Source organism: Bactrocera dorsalis, chromosome 2 (assembly GCF_023373825.1).
Source record: "Bactrocera dorsalis isolate Fly_Bdor chromosome 2, ASM2337382v1, whole genome shotgun sequence".
NCBI lineage: Eukaryota > Metazoa > Arthropoda > Insecta > Diptera > Tephritidae > Bactrocera > Bactrocera dorsalis.
In genome coordinates, this window is record NC_064304.1 from 74,986,361 (window position 1) to 75,012,802 (window position 26,442).

At 36.6% G+C, this 26,442-nt stretch overlaps 1 protein-coding gene across 17 annotated transcripts in view; it reads right to left on the reverse strand.

Annotated features, from left to right (window-relative positions):
* LOC105228004 (inositol polyphosphate-5-phosphatase A) overlaps window positions 1-26,442 on the reverse strand; it is a 151,815-nt gene that overhangs the window by 79,250 nt on the left and 46,123 nt on the right. For 12 of the 17 annotated variants that reach the window (XM_049449974.1, XM_049449980.1, XM_049449970.1 and 9 more), the window contains one exon: window positions 6,376-6,531. The exons of 2 other annotated variants lie outside the window; for them this stretch is intronic. In XM_049449974.1, coding sequence (XP_049305931.1) covers window positions 6,376-6,531 — 156 coding nt within the window. Of the gene's footprint in view, window positions 1-5,145; window positions 6,317-6,371; window positions 6,532-8,373; window positions 12,081-12,150; window positions 26,391-26,442 lie in introns of those variants that run through there. 3 more of the 17 variants (XR_007421898.1, XM_049449984.1, XR_007421897.1) reach the window with 3 other exon arrangements.

Here is a 26,442-nt window from a genome sequence, read left to right on the forward strand (position 1 = left end):
CTCTATCACGAGTTACCAGTATTGACGGACTCTACATAGTACCAAAAGACAATGATTATAGATTTTATCATGGGCGAAAAAATGATACATCGATCATATCTTTACAAGATGAATTTCACCGATTATCGTTGAACACATTGTCAACAATAGGTAGACCGATTCTCGATTTTATGAATGACAGAAAAAAGTTGTCCATGGTTACTTTTAATTGCCAAAGTCTCAGAAAACACGTGGTATGTATCAGAGAACTGCAAAGCTCACTTTTTCCTTGAATCAGCTCATACGCAAAAGTTTCTACATTTCGTGAAGTGAGCAAACGTGAGCAAAGCATTTCGGACCGAAGGCTCACATTGTACGCGAATGAGCGGTTCGTCAACATTAGCTGATTTTTACTCAACGCTGTGTTTCGCTCAGTGATTGGAATTGAATAGAACATTTCGTGAAGTGAGCAAACGTGAGCAAAGCATTTCGGACGTTCGCCTCGCCTCGCCTGATCACACTTTTCGTTACGCGTTCGTCAGCTTACTCCTCAAGCCAAGCGCACGTAAAGAAGTTTCACTTCAAAAAACCCACGCACTCTACAGAATGCTTTTATATAGCGCAAAACTTGGATTCATATTATTCTAAGATAAACATTTTCCTTTGAGGGTCAACCACTTTTATCTAGTTTATGTTCCAATCATTTTTATGTAAAAAACTTATAGTTTAACACTTGTTATAGATAAAAATGTAAAAACACACACATAACAAACCACAGAAGTAAATTTTGTTATGAACAATAATATAATTTTTAAACAAGTTATTTACAAATTTTATGTTTTTAGCATTAGAATATATAACGAATTAAAATAACATATTTTGTATAAAAAAATTCTTAGTATTTTGTAGAACACCCCTTCCTCCTAATAACCTCGGCTATTTGTTTATGCATGGATTCAAAAAAACGTTAAAAATAATTTTTATCAATTTCTTCATTCCAGCTTCAACAATGTTTTCTATTTCTTTTCGACTTTTTGAAAGCTTTTCTCTTATTATTTTGCCCGTCATTTTACCCAAATAATGCCTGCAGTTCTCACTTGTATTGAGATCTGAACGGTTTCCTGGCCACGTGAGGGACCCTATTCCATAAAAATATTTTTGTTTTGAAACCTGTAAGTGTTTGTAATAAATTATTGAAAAATCTATTTCAATATTTTTGTGCTTTGGTTACCGCTTTGGCTCTATGATAAGGGGCTGAAATATCCTGAAAATAAACTTTCTGGCGTGTTCGGACAGCTACTGTGGTAGACATTCGTATAAGCGCACAATGAAATTTTTGGAAAAAGCATATTTAAAGCAGATTATTTTGAAAAAAAGATTTTGATATGTCAATTATTGTAATGCTATATTGTATACCAATGACTGGCGCCAGTAAGTCGGCATGTTAAGTAGGCAATTCACAATAAAAGAAGCATCGCAGTAGTAACGCGGACATTCGTATAAGCGCATGTTAGAAAAATGCATATTTTTTAAAAGAGGAGCTGCAGCGTAAATTTTTTTTTTTGCTTTTCATTAGACGGTAGATAATAAATAAAAGCTAAATTTTTAGTGTAAAATTTTGTATTTACATGTATTTTATTGATAATTTAGATCATGCCTAAAGGATCTTATTTGACGCAAGAAGAATGGGTGTCAGTTAAATTGTTAAAGGAAGAGAAGTACTCGAATCGTGCGATTGCAAGGAGAATAGGGAGGTCTGAGAACTAGTGATGGGCGATGTTGTGACTTTTAAGGAACACTGCTACTTGTGACTGTGACTTTGTAGTAGCAGTGATTTTAAACTGTGACTGTGACTAGAATAAAAATTGTAACAGACATAGGCCAATAAAGTAAAACAAAATTGTTTCCTTTTTTCATTTAGGTACGATGTACATATTTATTAGAATAAACAGAAATTAACATAGTAAAATCATTTTTAGAAAATCACAAAATACAAAGTATATACATAAAAGATAAAATTAAGTAGTGTTAAAAATATTTACATTAAATGGAAAAGAAGGCGAAAATATCACATTTTGCGAAAACAGCATCCACTTCTTTAAAAAATTGCCACACATAACTCATTTTGGTTCTTTTTGACACAGACATATTTAATTTTTATTAAGTATAAGCAAACTGATTTGTAACAGTGTCGTACAAAAATTCATTTACATTAATTTTATTTTTTAAGTCGCACATTTTTAAAGTCGCACTAAATATATTCTCTGAAGGTTGTTTTTCAATATAAGGATACTCAATAGAAGCTATTTAAAGTAAACGAAAACATACTTTTAAAAATATTTCGTTACTTATAAAATACTTTTTATAAGTTTTTTTAAATTACTATATAAATTGACGCAATTTTAAGATTAAAAGTTTTATAATTGGCTTTACTACAGCATTGAGGTTTCTGTAGTCAATTTAATTTGTACATGAATATTACCCGTTTAAAGATAAATTCACTTTTTATATGTTAACCAATTTATACTTACCTAAACCTGAAAAAAAGCATAGCTTTAATGAATATGAATTCATCACAGTCGCTATTTTTTATATTCCACGGTGAATGCTATTTTGTCACAGTCGCAATTTTTCATATGATACTGTGACTGCTACTTTGTCACAGTCGCAATTTTTTATATTCCACGGTGAATGCTATTTTGTCACAATCGTAATTTTTCATATGATACTGTAACTGCTACATTGTTACAGTCGCAATTTTTCATATGATACTGTGAATGCTATTTTGTCACAGTCGCAATTTTTCATGTGATACTGTGACTGCTACTTTGTTCGTTAATTCCTGTCACTGCTACTTTAGGAAACTTGTCACAGCTGTGACCAGTGATTTTTAAGTAGCAGTGACAAAGTCACAGGTACTCAAATATTTGCCATCTCTACTGACAACGTAATCCGTAATTTAAAAAAAAGGCAGTAAGTATGGAATAAAACCGCCAACAAAGGGTAACCAAAAACTGACACTCCGTCAAAAAGGGCAAATACTCCATGAAGCAACAAAAAATAAACTGAATTTCAGCCAAATTAAAGCAAATTTAGAGATCGACGTAACAACTCGTCAAATCGCCAGGGTGCTCAACACTTCCCCGAACGTTAAATGGACGAAATTGAAGAACAAGCCACGTTTAACAACACAGCACAAGCAAGAACGGTTAAGATTTGCCAAAAAATACATGTCCTGGAAAAAGGAGTGGAAGAGGGTTATTTTTTCGGACGAGAAAAAATTCAATTTAGACGGACCAGATTGCTACAGTTGTTATTGGCACGATCTAACCAAAGAAAATGTGGTACGATCGAAGCGAAATTTCGGAGGCGGGAGCGTCATGGTTTGGGGAGCATTTTGCTATGATTCTAGGCTTAACTTGGTACCCATAACATGCCGCATGAACTCCACAGCGTACATAGATCTACTCCAACAAAACCTCATTCCATTTGTAAGGCAAGCAACGGAAATCGAATATGTATTCCAACAGGGCAATGCCTCGATACATGCTTCTCGGCAAACAAAGGCGTGGTTGGAGAGCCAAGAAGTGCCTTTACTTGATTGGCCGGCATGCAGTCCGGACTGTAACCCCATAGAAAATCTGTGGGGAGTAATGGCAGGGAAAGTTTACAGCAATGGGCGTCAATACAGCAACATCAATGAGCTTAAAACTTCAATTCAGCAATGTTGGCTTGATTTGAGCGGAGATTTGCTCAAAAATCTTGTTGAGTCTATGCCAATTCGCATTTTTGCTGTTGAAAACCGGGGTGGCCATACCAAGTACTAAGATTAAGTTAAAGTATCGAGTTTTATTTTATTTTCCATAAGATGTGGAGTGCGCTTAAATGAATGTCTCCTTAAAAATCCAGAATTCTTTAAAATTATGTTAAGTTTTTTACTAATTACTGTTGAATTGATAAAAATTTTAAATTAACAAAATGTAAGACAATAAAATGAATAACTTTCAATATTTAAATGCAACAATTAAAGCTTTTATTTATTAAAAACCCAAAACATATATGTGTGCTTATACGAACCACTACCACTGTATTCAATAGTTGGCAAAACGTCTCTCAAAATTCCAATTTATATTTCGGCATTCACAGATCTTTTTAGAACAATTAGCGGCCCAACACCAAACTTGGTTACAGCTCCCACACCATTAAATAAGGCGAATGCTTTACAGTGGGTCAAACACAGTTTTCCAAAAAACGCACGCCTTTCCTACGACGCACTGTGGCATTTCCGTCGGGTTCCGACAAATTAAATTTCGATTCATCGGAAAAAATATCATTTCCCCTATCTGATGTACTCAAAGTTTTGTGTAATTTTACCCACTCTAGTCGGTATTTCTTCTTTCGTATGATGAGAAGTGGCTTTTTGGCTGGACGTCGCGCTCGGAATCCAAGATTATTTAGGACATTTTGTATACAACTTGTAGTTATTTTTACCCCAGTGGTTTCGTAAAATGTTTCACTGATTATTCCAGCATGTTGAAAGCCATCATTAATGCACATCCGTTTAATTTGTCATTTTTTACGAGGTTTTACTGTTTTCCGACGACCACTGCCCTTTTTTTGAGCTATTTAATTAAAATACGTATAATTTTTAATTATAATACGCACGTTCCAATCTCTTGTGCCCATTTCACGAGCTTTTTGACCTTTGGATAATTTTAGTTTATATAAACCTACGATTTCTGCTTTCTTTTTTGTTGACACCACCATATTCAACTTTACTAGTTTTCACAACTGATCCAAAAGAAAAAACCACAAATTCTGTAATAAACACGTGCGGACGCTAACGGTTTTAAAAATAAAGGTAAAATAGTGTAGTCACATGACAAAACAGCTAAATAAGACAAATAGTGAATTTTGAGCAAATAGTGACAGTTCAAAATAGGAATATTATAAAATTTTCGACTGCGTGGGTTTTTTTTCGCCGAGTGTACATGCTTATATTGATTTAGACAAATACGCCATCGTTTTCTGTAAACATGTGTACCACTCTCTTCGGAACTATTTTTCAACCGTAATAATGCAAAATACTCTCACTCCGATCGAGTTGCTGAGATGACAATCACACAATTAAAACTCTAAAATTTTTTCGATCTAAAAAAACAATAATTTGATTTTGGCTTCTTTCCATTTTTACAAAAATTTTACTTGATCAATATGATTGATTTTGAATAAAAAATAAGTTCTATAATAAAATATCTTGTATATTAAAAAGTATTATGGATCATACGTATGTCCACTCAACTACAATATCAATATTAAATTTTATATGTATGTATATATTCTATATTTCTTCGGCTCTAAAATTGTAAAGTTCTGTAAATTTTGCCGCCCTAGACTCGGGCAGAAATCGCTTTGATCGGATCATTATAATAAACAGGATTTGTCCGGAAAGTAATAGGATTGATAATTTATTGAACCAATCGTTACACATTTAAAACCTTCCTTCTTTAAAAACTTTCAAAATGGGCTCCTTCTGCGTCGATACGGCGCTGCCAGCGCGATTTCCAATCATTGAAGGAGTGATGGAAGGCATTCTCAGGAACAGCCTTGAGAGTCGAGCTGCATGCTGCCTGGATCTTCTGGGGGTGAGGGGTGGCGTGGTTGATGTGGCGGAGTTAGGGTTTGTCGGTAGGGTGGATGGTGTATTTGGTGTTCACATCTGGGCTGTAGGTGGCTACGGAAGCGTTGAGATCCCTTGGTTAGGTAGTTTCACAAGAAAGGCGTTGTCGTGGTGCAACTTCCAATCGGTTGCGATGTTGTGTCAGACCCGATTGGCCATTCGTTTGAGTCACTTGACGACTGCTATGTAAAACTTGGCGTTAACGGTTTGTCCGGGAGTAACAAATTCTTGAAGGACGATGCCTTTGATGTCAAAAAGATAATGAGCATCATTTTCACTTTCGGTTTGTTCATTCTTCCGGTCTTTATCAGCGACCTCTTCCCGGTCCTCCAAAAATGCCTGGTGCCACCGAACACACCACTTCTTGGTAAAGCAACATCTGGGTAAGCCCAGCTCGTATCTCTGCTCTAAGTAACGCTGTATTTTCGGCTTACACTACCCACAGAAGCACGTCGCGCGAAAATGTTTGTGTTAACTCTCCATGTGCTCGGAGGCAACTGATCAGCCGCTCATTCATTAGCTAGGAACGCCTGCTACCGAATCCAGTTTTGTGTGCGCACTCAGAAGTACAGTCGCGGCGGAAGAAAATCAGTCCTATTACTTTCCGGACGAACCCTGTATAGCTGCCATACAAACTAAACGATCAAAATCAAGTTCCTGTAAGGTATATTTTGTATTTGTGAAAAGTATTATAGCTTCGATGCAACCGAACTTACCCACTCTCCTCTGAATTTATTTTGATGATCAATATGATGGAATTCTTTCTTTCCGATGGTCAATATATTTTTTCCATTTTCATCACGGTATTGTTTTTTTAAATTGTTTACATTCATAGTTGCCAAACGGTGCTCTGTCAGATTTCTTGTTAATGCCTGAAAAATTTTAAAAAGTTTATTTTCAAATCTATATCTGTATATAAGATCTTTGATTTTAACACTTTCAAAATAGTTTGCCACAAAGTATAGGAGCTTTGTTCTCCCAATTGTTATTTATTACACTTAGGATCGTTTTCCCAATGTCTGGTTAAGCGCTTAGCTTAGACGATTTTTTCAATATCTGATTAGCAACCATCTGTCAGTTAAGTTGTGCTTAACTTTACGGAAAGAAGGATCGATAGAATCAGTGAAAACCATTTTAAAAGATCGTTTGGGCCCCCTCAGGCCCAATATTTTAGAAAACCAGCGTCGCGTTAACGCCTGTGAAACAATGCTTTTCGACCAACAGGATGTCATGAAACGAATTATTACTGGCGATGACTCTTCGATTTATGCTTATGATCTGGAAACGGGCGATCAATCGGAATATCTTAGCAAAGATGATCCGTATTCAAAAAGTAGGTAAAAAATCAAGGCTATGTAGAAAATTTTTTCGATTATCGAGGTATGGTGCACTCCGAATTCGTTCCGACCAGCCAAACTGTTAGCAAAGAATTCTATTTCAGTGTTATTCGTCGTTCGCGCGATGCTATTCATAAAAATAGGCCGGAATTATGGACCGACAACACTTGGTTTTTGCACCACGATAATGCATCGTCGCATATTACATGATTTTTCCGCCAAATTTTCAAACAATGTCGTCACGCAACCACCGTAGTCGACTGATTAAGCTCCGTGTGACCTCTGGCTATTAAGCAACCTCGCCCCGTGGAAATCGTTTTGAGTCAATTAAATTAAACGTAAATCGCTACGCGCATTGAAGGCTATTCCGAAATTTGATTTTAAGAGCCGTTACGAAGATTGGCAAAAAAAAACGTTTGCACAAGTTTATTGAGGCCTTTGAGGGGGACGACATAGATTTTGGAGAGGAAACTAATAATTTAAAAATTATGAACAAAGTCTTAATATTTTTTTGTAGTACTGAAGTAGGAGTGGTGTGCGGATTCGCTCGTTTTCACATCATTATATAAAAATATCACAATAATTTTATGCATTAATATTTGATTGATATTGGTCGTACAGTTCCTGAGATATTAAATGTCATATTACATAACAGTGGATGGGGGCTATGAACACTATCTAATATCTGCATACATTGAGTCCTCTACAACCATTTTATGTGCAAAATTTGATGCTTTTGGCGTATTTAGTTAATGAGTTTTCACATTTTTAGTCGTTTTTGACATATTTTACATAGAATGAAGATGCCCAATGTTGCTTATAGACATACTTATATGTACTTCTATGTCCCGATATATTGTATTAAATTTTTTGGCGCGATGAGTTTTTGCCTTTTGTAGCCCTATGTAAGCTGTGCAGTAGTCATTCGAAGAAGAACGAATTTGTCAATATCGTTTCGCAGTGTTTTAGAGAAAAGTGTTTAAAAGCGGTTTTTTGTAAAACGAAGTTAAAAATATAAATAAATAAAAATAAGTGAATTATTTAATTACAAATTGCTTTGTTTGACTCGGATGAATCGTTGGATGGGGAAATGAAGAAAAACAGCGAGCCAGAAAAATTAATTTTGAAAACATGAACAAACATTGAAAATATCGAAATTAGTATGATTGACGAAGTAATAGGCAAAGAAAATTACGTAGAAACGATTTAAAATTAAGGTAATGTACAAGATGAAGTGCGAAAACACTGGAATGTAATGGAAGAAAGAAAAGAAAAGTGCACAGCATTAAAATGAAAAAACAAATCCATTATTTAAATAAATAAATAATAAATAGGGTTGTGTGCTGGGTTTGGGACCCGCCACGTAAAAAAACATACCAATGAAAAAACGACAACAGCCTCGGATGAGAGACCCCCCTTTTGATGACGACCATGGCAAACGAAGTAAGGACTGCGAATTGAGGGCATGCACCTGGAATGTCCGGTCCCTTAATTGTGAAGGTGCCGCTGCCCAGCTGGTTGATGTCCTCGTGACATCACCGCCGTCCAAGAAATGCGATGGACGGGACAAGGACAGAGACGAATAGGTCCTTGTGACATTTACTACAGTGGCCATATAAAGAAGCGCAAGTTTGGTATGGGATTCGTGGTGGGAGGAGACTCCGTCGACGTGTACTATCATTCACTGCGGTGAATGAACGTCTAGCCGCAATCCGCATCAAAGCAAGGTTCTTCAACATATCGCTGATTTGCGCCCACGCCCCAAAGGAAGAGAAGGACGATGTGAGACTTATGAGAGATGCCTCTGCCAAGATGTCAAAATCGTGCTTGGCGACTTTAACGCCAGGGTGGGCAAAGAAGGTTTCTTTGGCACTACGGTCGGTAAATTCAGCATCCACGAGGAAACATCGCCAAGTGGGTTGAGGCTGATCGACTTCGCCGGGGCCCGAAATATGGTTATCTGCAATACTAGATTCCAGCGTAAGAAGATTTATCAAGCTACCTGACTGTCTCTGGATCGGAAAACTTCCAACCAGATCGATCATGTTGTGATAGACGGAAGACACGTCTCCAGTGTTTTACATGTGCGTGCGCTCCGAGGTCTTAACATCGACTCGGACTACTATATTGTTGCAGCTAAGATTCGCACCCGCCTCTGTGCAGCAAAAAACGCACGCCAACAAACACGAGGAAGGTTCGACATCGAGAAGCTGCAATTACAACAGACTGCCGAACGTTTCTCAACTCGGCTTGCACACCTGCTCTTTGAGAGCACTCGTCAACAACTCGGTATAAGGGAACTGTGGGACGGCATTTCAAACTCCTTATGTACAGCTGCATCCGAAACCATTGGCTTTCGGAAAGTGCAAACGAACAGCTGGTACGACGAGGAGTGGCGTGTCGCAGCGGAGAGAAAATAGGCTGCCTACCTCGCAAAGTTACGATCGACCACAACACGTGCGGGATGGGATAGATACCGCGAGTTGAAGAGGGAAGCGGGACGCATTTGCAGACAGAAGAAGAAAGAGGCCGAAATGCGTAAGTACGAAGAGCTTGATAAGCTGGTCGACAGGGGCAATGCTCGAAAATTCTTCGAAAAATACGGCGGCTTACAGAAGGTTTCAAGACCGGAGCATACTCCTGTAGAACCCCCAAAGGTGATCTAGCCACCGATGCCCAGAGCATACTTAAATTATGGAGGGAACACTTCTCCAGCCTGCTGAATGGCAGTGTACGCATAACACCAGGAGAAGGCGAACCCGATACCCCAATCGATGACGATGGAGCAGGCGTTCCATTACCCGACCATGAAGAAGTTCGAAAAGCAATTGCCCGCCTGAAGAACAACAAAGCGGCAGGGGTCGACGGATTGCCGGCCGAGCTATTCAAACACGGCGGCGAAGAACTGATAAGGGCATGCATCAGCTTCTTTGTAAAATATGGTCGGACGAATGCATGCCCAACGATTGGAATCTAAGTGTGCTCTGCCCAATCCATAAAAAAGGAGACCCCTTTAGCCTCCTCAACATCGTATATACGGTTCTTTCGAGCGTATTGAGTGAAAGATTACAGCCCACCGTCAACAAACTGATTGGACCTTATCAGTGTGGCTTTACACCTGGCAAATCAACAACCGACCAGATATTCACCATGCGCCAAATCTTGGAAAAGACCCGTGAAAGGAGAATCGACACTCACCACCTATTCGTCGATTTCAAAGCTGCTTTCGACAGCAAGAATAGGAGCTGCCTTTATGCCGCGATGTCTGAATTTGGTACCCGCAAAACTAATACGGCTGTGTAAACTGACGTTGAGCAACACGAAAAGCTCCGTCAGGATCGGGAAGAACCTCTCCGAGCCGTTTGATACCAAACGAGGTTTCAGACAAGGCGACTCCCTATCGTGCGACTTTTTCAATCTGCTGCTGGAGAAAATTATTCGAGCCGCAGCACTGAATCGAGCAGGTACAATCTTTTATAAGAGCGGACAGCTGCTGGCGTATGCCGATGATATTGATATCATCGGCCTAAACACCCGCGCCGTTAGTTCTGCTTTCTCCAGACTGGACAAGGAAGCAAAAGAAATGGGTCTGGCAGTGAACAAGGGCAAGACAAAATATCTCCTGTCATCAAACAAACAGTCGTCGCACTCGCAACTTGGCACTCACGTCACTGTTGACAGTCATAACTTTGAAGTTGTAGATAATTTCGTCTATCTTGGCACCAGCGTAAACACCACCAACAATGTGAGCCTAGAAATCCAACGCAGGATAACTCTTGCCAACAGGTGCTACTTCGGACTGAGTAGGCAATTGAGAAGCAAAGTCCTCTCTCGACAAACAAAAACCAAACTTTATAAGTCACTCATAATTTCCGTCCTGCTATATGGTGCAGAGGCTTGGACGATGTCAGCAACGGATGAGTCGACGTTGCGAGTTTTCGAGAGACAAGTTCTACGAAAGATTTATGGTCCTTTGCGCGTTGGCCACGGCGAATATCGCATTCGATGGAACGATGAGCTGTACGAGATATACGACGACATTGACATAGTTCAGCGAATTAAAAGACAGTGGCTACGCTGGCTAGGTCATGTTGTCCGGATGGACGAAAACACTCCAGCTCTGAAACGACTGGCGCCAATTAAAAAGAAGAAGAATGTACCAAAGGAATTTGACAGAATATTTGTGACGAAAGCATTTTTTATGCGGCACAACCTAATGATTGGGGACAGTTGTTGGAATCAGAATTGAAACCGATCAAAAAAAAAAAAAAAAAGTAGGTGTCATGAATTCAGATATTATAGGTTTGATATTCGAAACAAAATTTGTATAGTTTTGGGTGTCACGAAAACCAATTTTATCGGTTTTGCTATCAGAAATAAAGCAAGATGATAGTCGCCCACAGATTTTAAATGTAAGTTAAAAAATCAAGTTATTTTATTATTTCGAATTAATTTATCTTTATTTCTATAAGGGATTTCTAAGGGATACATAAGTATAAAACACGAAATATCTTAATTATTGAGTTTTTGGAAAAAAAACGGATATTCAAAGACATTAGATTTACAAGACGGTTTTTAAAACCCAAATGCGTCTTTATTCATTAAAAAAATGTTATCTCTTAAAATCTTCCTATAAATCGGAACTTATTAAGAACTTTTATAGGATTGCTTCTTAAATGTATTCATTTGCAAGTTTTGTCACATTAGTAAACACCTGGTTCGAATATTGGTTTTGCGGATGTTCGAAAATGCGAATATCCAATCAGAATCTGTGACACCATTGAAAATGAGAATTGGTTTGCAATTCTGACCGCTAAGCAATTCTGTCTTGGATTGCACAACACCCCTATGTGATTCGACAGAAATTGAAAGATATATTAGTATATTACTATCTCCTGCTGAAGTAAATAACAATCTAAACAGTAATTCTGTTAAGCCCCGAAAGGAAAACTAATGATAAATTACATATATGAAGTTCGTTACTAGATTTAATGAAAACGAAAGTTAACGAAATTCTCTCAAGAGTTTTCTTCCACCTATTCGAATTTCCCAACCAAACTGTACTTATCATCTCAATTCTTGTTCTGTTTGAATGAGAGAATATATTTGTCATTAGTGTCAAAAGGACAATATACTATACGTATAGGTGCTTACCTCAATCTATTCTATTGTCTATATCACCACAGTCCAAAGAACCGCACAGTCTAAAGAGGTAGAAGCTTGTATACCACAAGTGTCTTCCCGGCCGGAAGAGCAAGATGAACTTAAGACTAAAGGGTGTGTTGATTTGCGATGTGTAAAGAATGAAGAAATAGTTGCATATTGGGCAAAGCAGAGCATTTCCTGTTGTCCTGATGAAGCCGCCATACACCCCCAGACCATTACTGAGTCGCAATAAATTAAACTTACTTTCGTCTATAAATAATACCTAAAAATCGACCTTGGAATCATAGAAACGTTCTTATTGTCAATATATACCGTACGAATTCAAATCGGTTTTTTTCTTGCTACTCGACCATATAAGTAATATTTTCGTAATAATCTTCTTATAGTTTCTGGGTTAACCTTAGTACCAGAAGGTTCTTCGACCATTGCCACTAGTTTAGGTGCAGCAGTAAAAGGCCTTTGCTTTATTTCTCTAATTGATAATTTCTTAGGATTGGACTCGCGCTGCTTATTTGAAACTAATCCATTTCGATTATATCTGGTAATAATATCGTGAACTGTGGATTTGCTCTTCTTCATAAAATTGTAAATTGTGATACATGACTAATTTGCGCTCATCCAAAGCATACTGTTTAATTTTTCAAGACATTTTAAAAAAATACTTACTTAAACTTCGCTGATTGACTTACGATGTTCAATTACAAATCTTCAGACCTATAAACTTGGAATAGATATAACGGAACATTTACTGTTATATTTGCTAGAAATACAGTTTGCCCGACTTTCAATGTGAGTCAAAAAAGTGACCTTAGTACAGCTTTTGTTACATGCGTTTTGTTTTATGATACTTTGAATATACAAGTATACTATTGTTGTTTTTTAAACGTAAGATTTATTGTAATAAAATATAAAAAAATCGAGTTGACTATCTTTTTTTCATCACACATTTATCATAAGTGGAAATTTCGTTTTGCGCTTGCCCGACTTTCAATGTGAGTGACTGTATGTCAATGCCATCTTATAACTCGTACAGCTGATCGTTGCATTGATTGCGGTATTCGACGTTGCAAATGAGCAAAGGACCATAAATTTTCAGGAGAACCTTTCTCTCGACAACTCGTAACGCCAACTCATCAAATGTTGTAATCGACCATGCCTCGCTAAAACTTTATATGCGATGTTGAAGAGACTTCCCTTTTTATGCAATGGGCAGAGCATACTTAAATTCTAATTGTCGGGTATGCTTTCGTCCGACCATATTCTACAAAGAAGCTCATTCATGCTCTTCGTCGCCGCTTTGTTTGGACGACTCATGTAAAGATAAGAAAAAACTAGAACCGATTTCACAGCATGAATTATGAAAAGATTTATTTTCATACTCTAATGATTTCAATATCCTAAGGTCAAACACAAGATGAGATTCTTGATGGCGGTCTATGGGTACTTTCAATTGTGCGAAGGAGTAAAGTAATTTTTAAGATCTTAAATTACTTTTAGTAAGTCTTGCTACTTTCTTTCTTAAATATTTGAAAATGTGAATATAAGAGCCTGCTGTACCGTATATATGTATATGGTACTTTTACTAATTGCTTTTATTATATCGAATATCTCCCACACATACTCGTATTTCTTATATACTACATGTATGCAAAGTTTTGCTGTACCATAGAATCGTGTTTTTGTTTTATAAATTCTTTATCTGGATTTCAAAAGAGAATTTCAAAGATTGAGAAGCTTTCAATCTTTATAATTTTAAACACATATTGAAATTTCTTTATTTTAAACGTACTCTAATTTTTAGTTGTACGATTCTGAGGAGTATTCCGTTTAGTATTCACCTCGAATATATTTGAATTTTCACTAATTAAAATTTCTTACAATGTGTTGACTGTTACTATTAAAATGTCAATATATTTTATAATAATGAGTCTTACATAATTCAGTGAAACAATATGAAATTTATATTAACTTACCATAAGGTAAGCTATTATTTAAATTGTGCAATATCGAACATTTATTAAAACATATTTTATGTACACTGCAAGGTATTTAACCTTATATTGTCAAAATAAATACTTACAGTAATTGCAAAACTTTTTTTTAATAAAGTCAGGTAAGCCAATTTCGGGTGTAACCAAATCAAATTTGGTATGTTATAAAGTTATTGGCTAGGTACAGGTTTCATTGCCATATTTTGACTAAAATACTAATACTAATTAATGCAATTAGTATATTTATTTAATTAAACAACTTTTTTATTATAAATAAGTACCGTTTGCTCTGGATGTACATATGTCTGAGTATACGCACGTTTTTAGAAGTTGTACTGTTATCGCTTCTCACAATTGTATTATCGATATGAAGTTTAGAGCAAGGTCTAGAAAAAATTGCTTTTAAATTTAGCGCTAACCCCCACAATTTCTAACAAAACTTGTGGACTTAATTTCATTAAAATATCTCGCATTTTGACTAACATAAACAGTTTAATCATGAGAAAGTCGGAAATCCCTATATAGGGTACATCGGGGTTGAACTGATTGCATAAACTTTTGCTTTTATTATGTAGGTTGCCTTTTATAGATTTTCGGGATTCAGCAACCCTAGTGTTACAATCTTGCAACTGATAATTTTGTCGTAAAGTCTGACATTTTGGATGTTATACTCAGAACGTTTTGGCATACGACCGCTACTTGTGTTGTCTACATTAACTTGAAATACTCATCTCAACAAAAATATGGAATTAACTTTCGAAAACTTTCGCGCGATTATTCTTACAACTTCCTACTTGGATTATCACGTCAACACTGTATCGAGGAACTTAATGAACTAGTGTCAATTGATTGAAATTAAAAAAAAAATTGCGATAGCGGTGCTTCCAAACACTTCTATGAAAACGTGTCAGATGGTGAAACACGGATTTATGCGTATGGGCCCGAAAGTAAAGACTGTGTAGGTGTTCAAGATGAGCCAAATCCAAAAAAACTTGATCGCGCAGGAAGCCCTTCCAAGCAAATAGAGACCTGTTTTTTTGGACAACTGCCTCTCAGGAACAGATTTCAATTCAATATTGCTAAGATAATTCATACACTGACCGGCATATTGGGCAAAGGATGAACCAGCTCAAACCACTTCGAAGGCCGATAGTCCACGTCTCTTACTACCTCACTGTAGTTTCTAACAAACCTTACCGCTGGTGGGGGGCAATGATAGACTTATATCGAGGAAGAATTTATTAATTCTCATTTTTATTTAGTATTTTCATTACTTACATATATACTATTTTAGGAAACAATATTAAATTACTAAATACATGTGTATGTGTATATTATGGTGTCCCTTATTTTTCAAAGTTTTAAATTTCTATCGTATAGGACTTAATTTTGTTCATTTGCCTCTAAAACACTCGGAAATACATTTTTAGCTCATTTGGAGTACGATAACCCGTGCCGACTTGCATCGAATCAAGTTCATACATGTTGCGCGGCAGTAGCGGTGCGTATTCACGGCATTTGTCATTTGTTCTCAATTATTCTCGCGATTAACACGTATTGTTATACATTTAAAAGATGGCAGTGGAATTAAGAACCATTTAAAATGTGTTTTCTTAGTTGTAGACGTAATTTATCAAATAATATGCGCAATGTTACTGTCTAATCATTAAGCTCTTGCAGCACTTTTGTATCATTCCCGAAGTTAAATTGACTGTTAGTGAAAGCGCTAATCTCGTCATTCGGGAGTGAATTATATTTTGGGAAAAAGCTAGAATCCCTACCAAAGCTATACCTAACTGAGTAAAAAAACTTGTGCTTCTCGCAAAAAAAGCGCCATCAAAGCTTACACTGATTCTTTGGAACTGCTGAAATTTGAATAAGAATAAGATAAGCAACGCAAATGGGTCTGGGAATGAACGAGGGCAAGACGAAATATCTCCTGTCATCAAACAAACAGTCGTCGCACTCGCGACTTGGCTCTCACGTCACTGTTGACAGTCATAACTTTGAAGTTGTAGATAATTTCGTCTATTTAGGAACCAGCATTAACACCACCAACAGTGTCAGCCTGGAAATCCAACGCAGGATTACTCTTGCCAACAGGTGCTACTTCGGACTGTGTAGGCAATTGAAAAGTAAAGTCCTCTCTCGACAAACAAAAGCCAAACTCTATAAGTCACTCATAATTCCCGTCCTGCTAAAAGGTTGCAGAGGCTTGGACGATGGCAACAACCGATGAGACGACGTTGCGAGTTTTCGAGAGACAAGTTCTACGAAAGATTTATGGTCCTTTGCGCGTTGGCCACGGCGAATATCGCATTCGATGGAACAATGAGCTGTAAGAGATATACGACGACATTGACATAGTTCAGCGAATTAAAAGACAGTGGCTACGCTGGCTAGGTCATGTTGTCCGGATGGATGAAAACACTCCAGCTCTGAAAGTATTCGACGCAGTACCCGCCGCGGGAAGCAGAGGAAGAGGAAGACTTCCACTCCGTTGGAAGGACCAAGTGGAGAAGGACCTGGCCTCGCTTGGAATATCTAATTGGCGCCACGTAGCGAAGAAAAGAAACGACTGGCGCGCTGTTGTTGACTCGGCTATAATCGCGTAGCGGTGTCTACGCCAGTAAAGAAGAAGAAGATATTTTTACAAAAACAAAGGTGTTTAACGGGTGTAGACAAAAAGTTAGCCGAAAAAGAAGAAAGAGAAAGCCAGAGGTCTATCGTCATCTGTTACTGATCAACTTATCAGATCTGATGAAAACCTTGAGGAACCGTTGGCATCCACCTCTCCAATGCTAAGTTTGGAAACTACTAAAAAAAGGAAGGGAAAACTTTATAACGCATAAGTTAGTTGCAACTTTAGATAGTAGATGTCAATTAGGCGTAAGGAATTCCGTCTATGTAAAGGGTGATTTTTTAAGAGCTTGATAACTTTTTTTTAAAAAAAAACGCATAAAATTTGCAAAATCTCATCGGTTCTTTATTTGAAACGTTAGATTGGTTCATGACATTTACTTTTTGAAGATAATTTCATTTAAATGTTGACCGCGGCTGCGTCTTAGGTGGTCCATTCGGAAAGTCCAATTTTGGGCAACTTTTTCGAGCATTTCGGCCGGAATAGCCCGAATTTCTTCGGAAATGTTGTCTTCCAAAGCTGGAATAGTTGCTGGCTTATTTCTGTAGACTTTAGACTTGACGTAGCCCCACAAAAAATAGTCTAAAGGCGTTAAATCGCATGATCTTGGTGGCCAACTTACGGGTCCATTTCTTGAGATGAATTGTTGTCCGAAGTTTTCCCTCAAAATGGCCATAGAATCGCGAGCTGTGTGGCATGTAGCGCCATCTTGTTGAAACCACATGTCAACCAAGTTCAGTTCTTCCATTTTTGGCAACAAAAAGTTTGTTAGCATCGAACGATAGCGATCGCCATTCACCGTAACGTTGCGTCCAACAGCATCTTTGAAAAAATACGGTCCAATGATTCCACCAGCGTACAAACCACACCAAACAGTGCATTTTTCGGGATGCATGGGCAGTTCTTGAACGGCTTCTGGTTGCTCTTCACCCCAAATGCGGCAATTTTGCTTATTTACGTAGCCATTCAACCAGAAATGAGCCTCATCGCTGAACAAAATTTGTCGATAAAAAAGCGGATTTTCTGCCAACTTTTCTAGGGCCCATTCACTGAAAATTCGACGTTGTGGCAGATCGTTCGGCTTCAGTTCTTGCACGAGCTGTATTTTATACGGTTTTACACCAAGATCTTTGCGTAAAATCTTCCATGTGGTCGAATAACACAAACCCAATTGCTGCGAACGGCGACGAATCGACATTTCACGGTCTTCAGCCACACTCTCAGAAACAGACGCAATATTCTCTTCTGTACGCACTGTGCGCATTCGTGTGGTTGGTTTAATGTCCAATAAAGTAAACTGAGTGCGAAACTTGGTCACAATCGCATTAATTGTTTGCTCACTTGGTCGATTATGTAGACCATAAATCGGACGTAAAGCGCGAAACACATTTCGAACCGAACACTGATTTTGGTAATAAAATTCAATGATTTGCAAGCGTTGCTCGTTAGTAAGTCTATTCATGATGAAATGTCAAAGCATACTGAGCATCTTTCTCTTTGACACCATGTTTGAAATCCCACGTGATCTGTCAAATACTAATGCATGAAAATCCTAACCTCAAAAAAATCACCCGTTACATATATGTATATTTCAGGCTTTAGTACAAACACTAGATCTTAGCTGCGATAATTTTCTGATAAACAAATCGTCTATTCAACGTACACACAGGGTCGACAAGATAGAGCGGAATTTATAAAATCAGATTTTCAGAATAAAGTGCCTGAAATAGTGACTGTTCACTGGGATGGGAAATAATGACCTGGACTTGACGTGAGAAGTTCTAAAGAATAACGCCTACCAATTCTAATTTCATTTGGAGAAAAGGAACAACTTCTGGCTGTTCCCAAACTGGAGAGCTCTTTCGGCCAGGGTCAAGCTAAAGCTGTTTTGAATACACTTTATGACTGGAAACTCAATGACAAAGTACAAATAATGTGCTGTGATACAACTGAGTCTAATACAAGGCGATTGAAAGGTGGTTTTGTAATTGTGGAGTAAAAACAGGGCTTCGCTTGATGCTATCACATTTACGACTAGATTTAAAATGTGTCTTCCAAAATCCACCAAGTGATATACCACTGTTCCAAAAGTTTAGAAACAACTGGAAAACTATTAATTCCTCTGCCATTGAAACATATACCGATATCGTCTCACGGCATTAGAAGATCTGTTGAAATTTTATAATCAAAAACTGCTAAAAACCATTAGCCGTGACGATTATCGGAAACTGATTGAACTATCTATTATTTTCTCAAGACCAGGCAGTGAAAATATAAAATAAAATTAGACCTCCTGGAGCTATGTATCAAGCAAGGTGGATGGCTAGAGCAATTTACTCTGTAAAGATATTTGTTGCAATCTCAGTACAAAATTAGTGCCAAGAATAAGCGAGCACTTCAACATTTTTGTTTATGTATTGCGGTTTTATATGTAAAAATATGGCTGTAGTCTGGCGATAAAGGCACCAAATCCAGATTTGTGCTTTCTAAAAAGGCTCAAGGAATATGAAACTGTTGACAAATTGATCTAAAAAGCAGCCCTAAGAATAGTCCTATTTTTATACCGTTTTTAATAAATTGTTAATAATTATTATTTATTGTTGCAGGAAAATCATTAAGTGATTTTGTGTCCGTCAAGAGCACAAATTTATTTTCTGGATTTTCCCGTTTCTACATGGGATGAAGATGTTGCCTACTCAGAGGCGAAAAGTAAAGTACTTTCTTTAACGGCAGTTAATGATACAGCAGAAAAAGCTATAAAACTTATGCACGATTTTCATGGTATAATCACTGCAAAAGAAGAGCAAACGGAATTTTTGCTACGCTGTATTCAAGAGCATAGATCTCTGTATCCAGACTGTAAAAAAAGACCCAGAAAAGAAAATAGCCTGCCTGATATATTTTTTATATTATTTTAATAAATAAATTTCTTTATACATCGATCTAAGTTATACAAAAAGTTGTGATCCCTATCTCGCCCTCAATTGAGTCAAGTTTAATTATATTAGTTAATGTTTTCTAAGTCTATGCTTTTGATTTCAGCTGCCAGCTTTTGGTCCATCTCTTTGTTATTCATGTTATTCTACCAGGCAAGCGATATTTTCTGTGTTTTTTTTTATAATTTTTTGTATTTACTTGTATGTATATACGTATATATTTTATTATTTTTTTATGTTTTTTTCGTCATATATACATACTTGAGCTTTAGTTTTCATTTTATCTTTACCTCACTTTTAGCAAATGTTTGTTTTATACGTACTTTTATTAAGGCACATTATATTGGTGTAAACTCTCACGCCTATATATTTTTGAATTGAACCGGAAGCATCAACCGGAATTGACCCATTTCCAATTTTTAGCGAATACGATGTAAAATGTCTTCGACAATGTCATTTTTGTTCGTATCTCATAATTGACGCGGATTTGAAGGCTGATATGGTAAAATGATTATCGCGAAAAGTGTGCGATCTTCATTTGCATTCGAAGTAGCTATCGCATCGTCCAACGTTTGTTTCCACTGATTATCGTGTTCCAGCAATTGTAATTGCACACACCGTACCATTCACAGTACGCAATACGCCGCGTACATTAATCAGTAGCAATCGAAGGTTGAAGCAATCATCGTTTTTCGGGTGGATTGTGTAAATTCATCCTAATGCATTAGTTGAGAACACACCTGAACTGGTCGGTCTTGCTTTCAGCGTAACTATTTCTTCGACGATGCTTTCCATGAATGCAAGGTATTTTCAAATAGAGCAATGTTCTCGTAAGCGGATCACTGACGAAAGTTGAGAAAAAAACTCGTCAATGTTAGTTTTGTTGTTAGTGTTACCACCGGCTGTAATGTATTCTCTGGGCTGAAATAAACTCTTTGGCCAATCTCCATATTAACTGCGAGACACACAACAATCGGAAACCGTTCATGAATTGCAAAAGTAAATATCCTACAAAGCGCTTTATTGCAGTTCACGTATGGACCGTATCGTTCAAGACCAATAACCGCCATGTTGCTTCCCTTGGTGACGTACTTACAAACGTATTTTATAGATTACACAAAACTGCAATACTAAACATTGATATGAGTTTTGAATGTGAATTAGACAACAGTGGAGAATATAGTACGATCCATATGTTGTCAACTTCGATATTCACTACTCTAAGTTGTATGGTCGTCTGATGAGCTACGACGATGGAGTGGATATCCATCATTTCCAGTTTGCGATTCCGAAAGAAAAGCAAGTGGATAGTGTTTCGTGCATTTATTGTTAGACATACAAACCGAAAAGGGATTGTAGTGTCCGCAAGGTCCATGAACCATATTGCTTTCCACCACTTCATATAATACTGGATCTTTCTCAACATCAGGAATTTCCAGAGAAATGATTTCATCAATTTGATCTGGTGTAACCATCATCCAAAGAAGAATGTGTGCGTGCGGCAAACCTCTCTTTTGCCACTCAACAGAGTACATCTAGCTAAAGTCAATCAAACATCGTAACTGTTGTTTGAAAAGTCGTGCTGTGCCATCGTGACGATCGCTTACTGATTGACCGCGATCCATAATTCCGCACGTATGTCACCGCATCCTGGGAGTACTTCCTGCCTTGCCTTGGGCTGCAATACTTTGATGTAAAAAAGAACACCGACCGATATTAGGGCGATCTCTTGGTGGCTTCGTAACAAATTTCAATCTGCAATTGACCTCTTTGTGTGAAACACACGTAAAGTTTTCACTGAATAATTTTCAATTGCTCAATTCACAACCTGTCGTAAAGCATCGTAAATCGTAAAATTATAAAAAAAAAAAACAAGTGTAAAAATTTATAATTTTACGATGCTTTGCGATAGGTTGTGAATTGAACAAATAATTTTTCTTTTGAATAGCCGGAATAAAAAAGCAAGCGATCGAGACTGAACTATTCAAATAATTTACAAATCAAAATATTGAAGTTACTTTTTGGAATTATCCAATTTGCCGACTTTTCATGAAAAGTATAAGATGTTTTTATTTCTAAACCTTCCTTAATCCACAACGAACAACCTCTTAAAATTTCATCAATATTGGTTCAGCCGTTCTCTTAGCGTTACTAACGAACAAACATTCATTCGTTTGTATGAGGAAAAGAAAAGGGCTGTTTTTAGGGGTTTTCCGGCAATTATTCGAACGATCCCTGAACCCAAACGAACATTTAAAAAAAAAGAATTATCAAATTTCGTTCAGTCGTATGAAAGTTATGAGCGTACATACATTTTGGCGATTAATTTTTACATACATATTTATATAGACGAAGATGTAAGGTTGTTTTTATTGTTTTTTTTTTTTTTTGAAGAAATGAAATATTCAAATGATTCCTACAAACATGAATTTTGAACAAATGCTTATGATTTGAAATATAATTTTTGTATTTGATAAATTTTGACATAAAGAGATAAAAAGTATGTCCTATGTCCTTACCCTGGTTCTAAGCTACCTCCCCACCAATTTTCAGCCAAATCGATTCAGCCTTTCGTGAGTTATAAATAGTGTAACTAACAACAACTTTCTTTTATATATATAGATTAAGTATTCATTACACATATCGAGTTTTCATTGTTTTTAATATGTATTCTGCTATTCGGGGCGGAGACAAATCCAACGAATCAATAACCATAAAAATTGGTTCAGCAGATCTCGAGTTATAAGTGTTCGAATAACCCCGTCTTTGTTTTATATATATATAGATTTTCATTGCTTATATACTGTTTCAGGAAACTATCTTAAATAACTAAATATGCGTATAAAAGCTTAGAGAAATATATAGTAAAACAGTGGGACGATAATCAATACGACAGTGAGGACGAAATTCCACTGTTTACACTGATTAGATCAAACAGTTGTAACGATGATACACTTCGAGAGGCACAATCGTTATTGTCTAGGGTAGGTGGTGTTGACGTCAGAATGAAGACATGGAACATTGGAACAACCAAAATACGAAAGATGATGAAGATTTCGAAGTGTCTGACAATGAAGTTGAAGAACCAGTTATCGAGGAAGATATGCAACAACAGAAAGTTCGTTTTTCGGAAGCAGTTGATTGCATCAATACCTTGATAAAGTGGTATGAAAACAATAATGATGCAAATCAGACATCACATCTTATTAATATGCGCACAAAAATTGTCAAGAGTTATTACACAAAAGAAAAGAAACAAACAAGTCTCGACCACTTCTTTAAACTAGTAAATAACACGACTCCACAAAAATATTTTCGTTCTTTGTCCTAAAGTTTATTTTATGATTTTATGATTAATTATGAACAAAAACGATACGAAAATGCACTTTTTTCGTATAAAGTTTGCTTTTGTAAAAGTTATAGTAATAATACTATATTTGGGGTTTATTAAGAGATAGTACCTATAAACATAAAAGAAAAAGTAAAAGTAAAAGTGTGCGCTTTTAAATTATTTTTTATTTTTTTGAACCACATATTTTAAAAAATATCGTTAAAGCGGTTTGCTAAATAAAAAAAGCAAACTTTTTCATATATTTTTTTCGTCTAATTACGACCTAAACATGGAAATTTACTGCTTTAAAGTAATGGTCAAATTTTGTGTTGACCCGTGTAATCGATCGCCTAAATGTAACGGCAAATATGCGGAATAAAAAAGTTTTTTCTGCACCTTTTGTAATATGGTTCATGATGATCCAACAAGGCCGAAGGTCGACAAATCGAATTCTACATAATTATTTCACACATCTTATAATGAAGTTATAAGTAAAACTGAAGAAAATACAGAAGAATTGCATTATTCGAATTATTAACTTTTCCAAAGGGTTTTCGCTTTTGGAAAAAACACAGAAATAAACATAAATTTAATTATATAATACGTTTAGTTTATTTGCATGACTCATTTTTACTCATAACAAAACAGAAACTTGGATTTACTTTGTACTTTCCGCATTATACATATATACTTATGTACATATTAACTTGTATATTTATAGTATTTTGAGCTAAAAGAGTGTTTGAAATTCTTTCCACATCTTCTAGTATAATTTGCGGTATGAGATGGCTGCCTAATAGAAGATCTATTTGAGGAGGGGTGTTGCAGTTGCGATCTTCTTTCTTACGGTAAAAAACCTTTTCTCAATGCTTGCTATTTATATAATAACTTGAAAGCATATTTGTTAGTTGCGGTAAAACTTAGCGTCTGCTTGAATTCTGATATCCGCTTAGGGGAAATAAGGATAATGAGACAGATTATATTGGAGTTTAGAACTACTCTTCCGTCTATATCCGTAATTTAAAAGTTGGCTTGTTTTGTTGGCCGTTTTTCCTATTTTATGCCCTAGACGCTATGAATGATCATTGTCATCCTTGATCTATTAAGGCTCAATGTTTGAACAGTTCTCCTCAGTGTTCGATGGAGACGACTACTGTGGGTAGCAATACCCTACTTTCAATTTCGCTGTGTATGGTGTAGTTTTTTGTGCTTTTGAGCAACATGGTGTCAGATTTTGTGGTGTAAAAACCAAGAATTGTCTTTCCACAATTACGGTCTTTTTAGGCAGATAGCGTTACGCAAACGACGCATAACGTTCAAATAATATTCCTTGTTGACTGTTTGACCGGTTGGAAGGAATTCATAGTGCACAACACCACGATAATCGAAGAAAACAGTCAACATGACCTTGATTTTTGAGCGACTTTGGTGCGATTTTTTTGGTCTCGGCTCTCTTTTGGCACGATATTCGCTCGCTTGATCAGTTGTTTCGGGGTCGTAAGCATAGATCCAAGTCTCATCGCCAGTTATAATGCATTTCATGACACCCTAGTAGTCGGAAAGCATCGTTTCACACACTTCGACGCGACGCCTTTTTTCCAAAAAATTCAATGTTTTCGGTACCAGTCGAGATTTGACACACTTGAGGCTCAAAACATCCTTTAAAATAGTATTGGCTGAGCCTTTCGATATGCCAACATCATCAGCAATCCTAATTGTTTGTCGGAATATTTTGTGTGGATAGAACTGATAAACAATTTGAAACAGTGGATTCAAAATAGTTTGATGAATTCTTCACTTGTTTCTTTTTGAATTTTAGACAAGTTCATAAGTATCGTTACTTAATGGTCGACCAATATTCTTTCGTTTTCATATCTTGATCTCAGAGCTTCCACAGCCAAACTGAAATTATCGTCATTTAATGCGAACTGTTTGACTATTACGCCTGCTTGACCTTCATTTTTGTATCGGAAGTGATACAACTTTTACGCTTGCGATAATTTTGTATGCTTTACATATGGCTGTAAACATGTCCCGGAAGGACGGCCACTGTTCATAACCTCCATGAAATATTTCTGTATCGTATGTTGGCACTTTGAGATGAATGCTTGAACTTGCCTCTAGGGCTTGTAATTGTGGCAGCTCTACTCTCGGATGGATAGTAGGTACAATTGACTTTATCTGAGATCATAGCTTTTGTGCCTTCATACTGGTCTAAGCAGTTTTCGTAATTGACGTAAGCCGAGGATTTGAAATTTTCAGGTTGATCAGTTTCTACTATTGCGTCGTATGCAGTTTGGAAGCGTGTCTAAAAGATGTTAATAGATTTATTCTTGATTACTTGTACCGATTCAGAGTTGTTTTGAACCGGTGAAGATGCAAATCGAGTGCAGTATTTAATTCAGCTGTCACTCTCAGAAATTAATTTACTATTAGAAATGTCTTTCCCCCTTTTTTGCTTCTAGCACGTTGCTTTAAGCGTCTAGCTTCAGTAGGTGTACATGGACTTTTGTCGTCAGTAATCATTTTCGGAATTTTTAAGAATTCTCCTTTAGATTCCTTCGAATCTATGTTCATTCAGAAAATTTAAATTAATAAAATATATCCATATATCTTCTCTAATTGTAATTTAGAAAAGTGGTAACCGTAAACTCTTTAAAATAAATAAGAAATATCCGAAAATTAATTCAAGGACGACCTTATCGTTTTTATTAATCGTATATTTTGTTGGGTTTTTTATTTTAAAAAAATTATTTCTCACGGAATTATCCGTATACTCTTGTATATGAGTACGCTCCTGAAACGATGTATCAGCTCGCCCTGAAACGTGGACAATATCATTTGTACTTACGTGTGGACGTTATGTGTATATAGAATGCGTTAAATATTTTGTTTGCAATTATGCTTGTTCTTTTTGGACAAAGAACAAGGCAAAGGCTTAAAAATCGCCAAATTTGACCTTCAACATACATACAAGGTCTGTCGCAAAAGAAACAGAACTTTTTAAATATAAATGTTTCTGGTAGCGCCACCTATTGGTGGGTATATGAAATAAAAAGTTTGATCTGTTGTGGACATTTCGTAAAAATTTTAAGACAAAGAATAACTACAATCGATGTTATCGATCAAAAAGTGACACCAGCTTTTGGGTATCGGTCGTAAAATACATATAAATGCATATGAAGAGAATGCTGATCGTAAAAACGATTTCGATGGTATTGTACAACGAGAGTTCGTCCCACCTGGCCAAACGATTAATGCTGTGTTTTACCTTGGTGTTATGAAGCGTCTTTTGTGACACATTCGTTCGAGCACGACGCCTGTTGCACGATAATGCGCCGTGTCATCGGTCGACGCTTGTCACTGATTTTTTGACAAAAA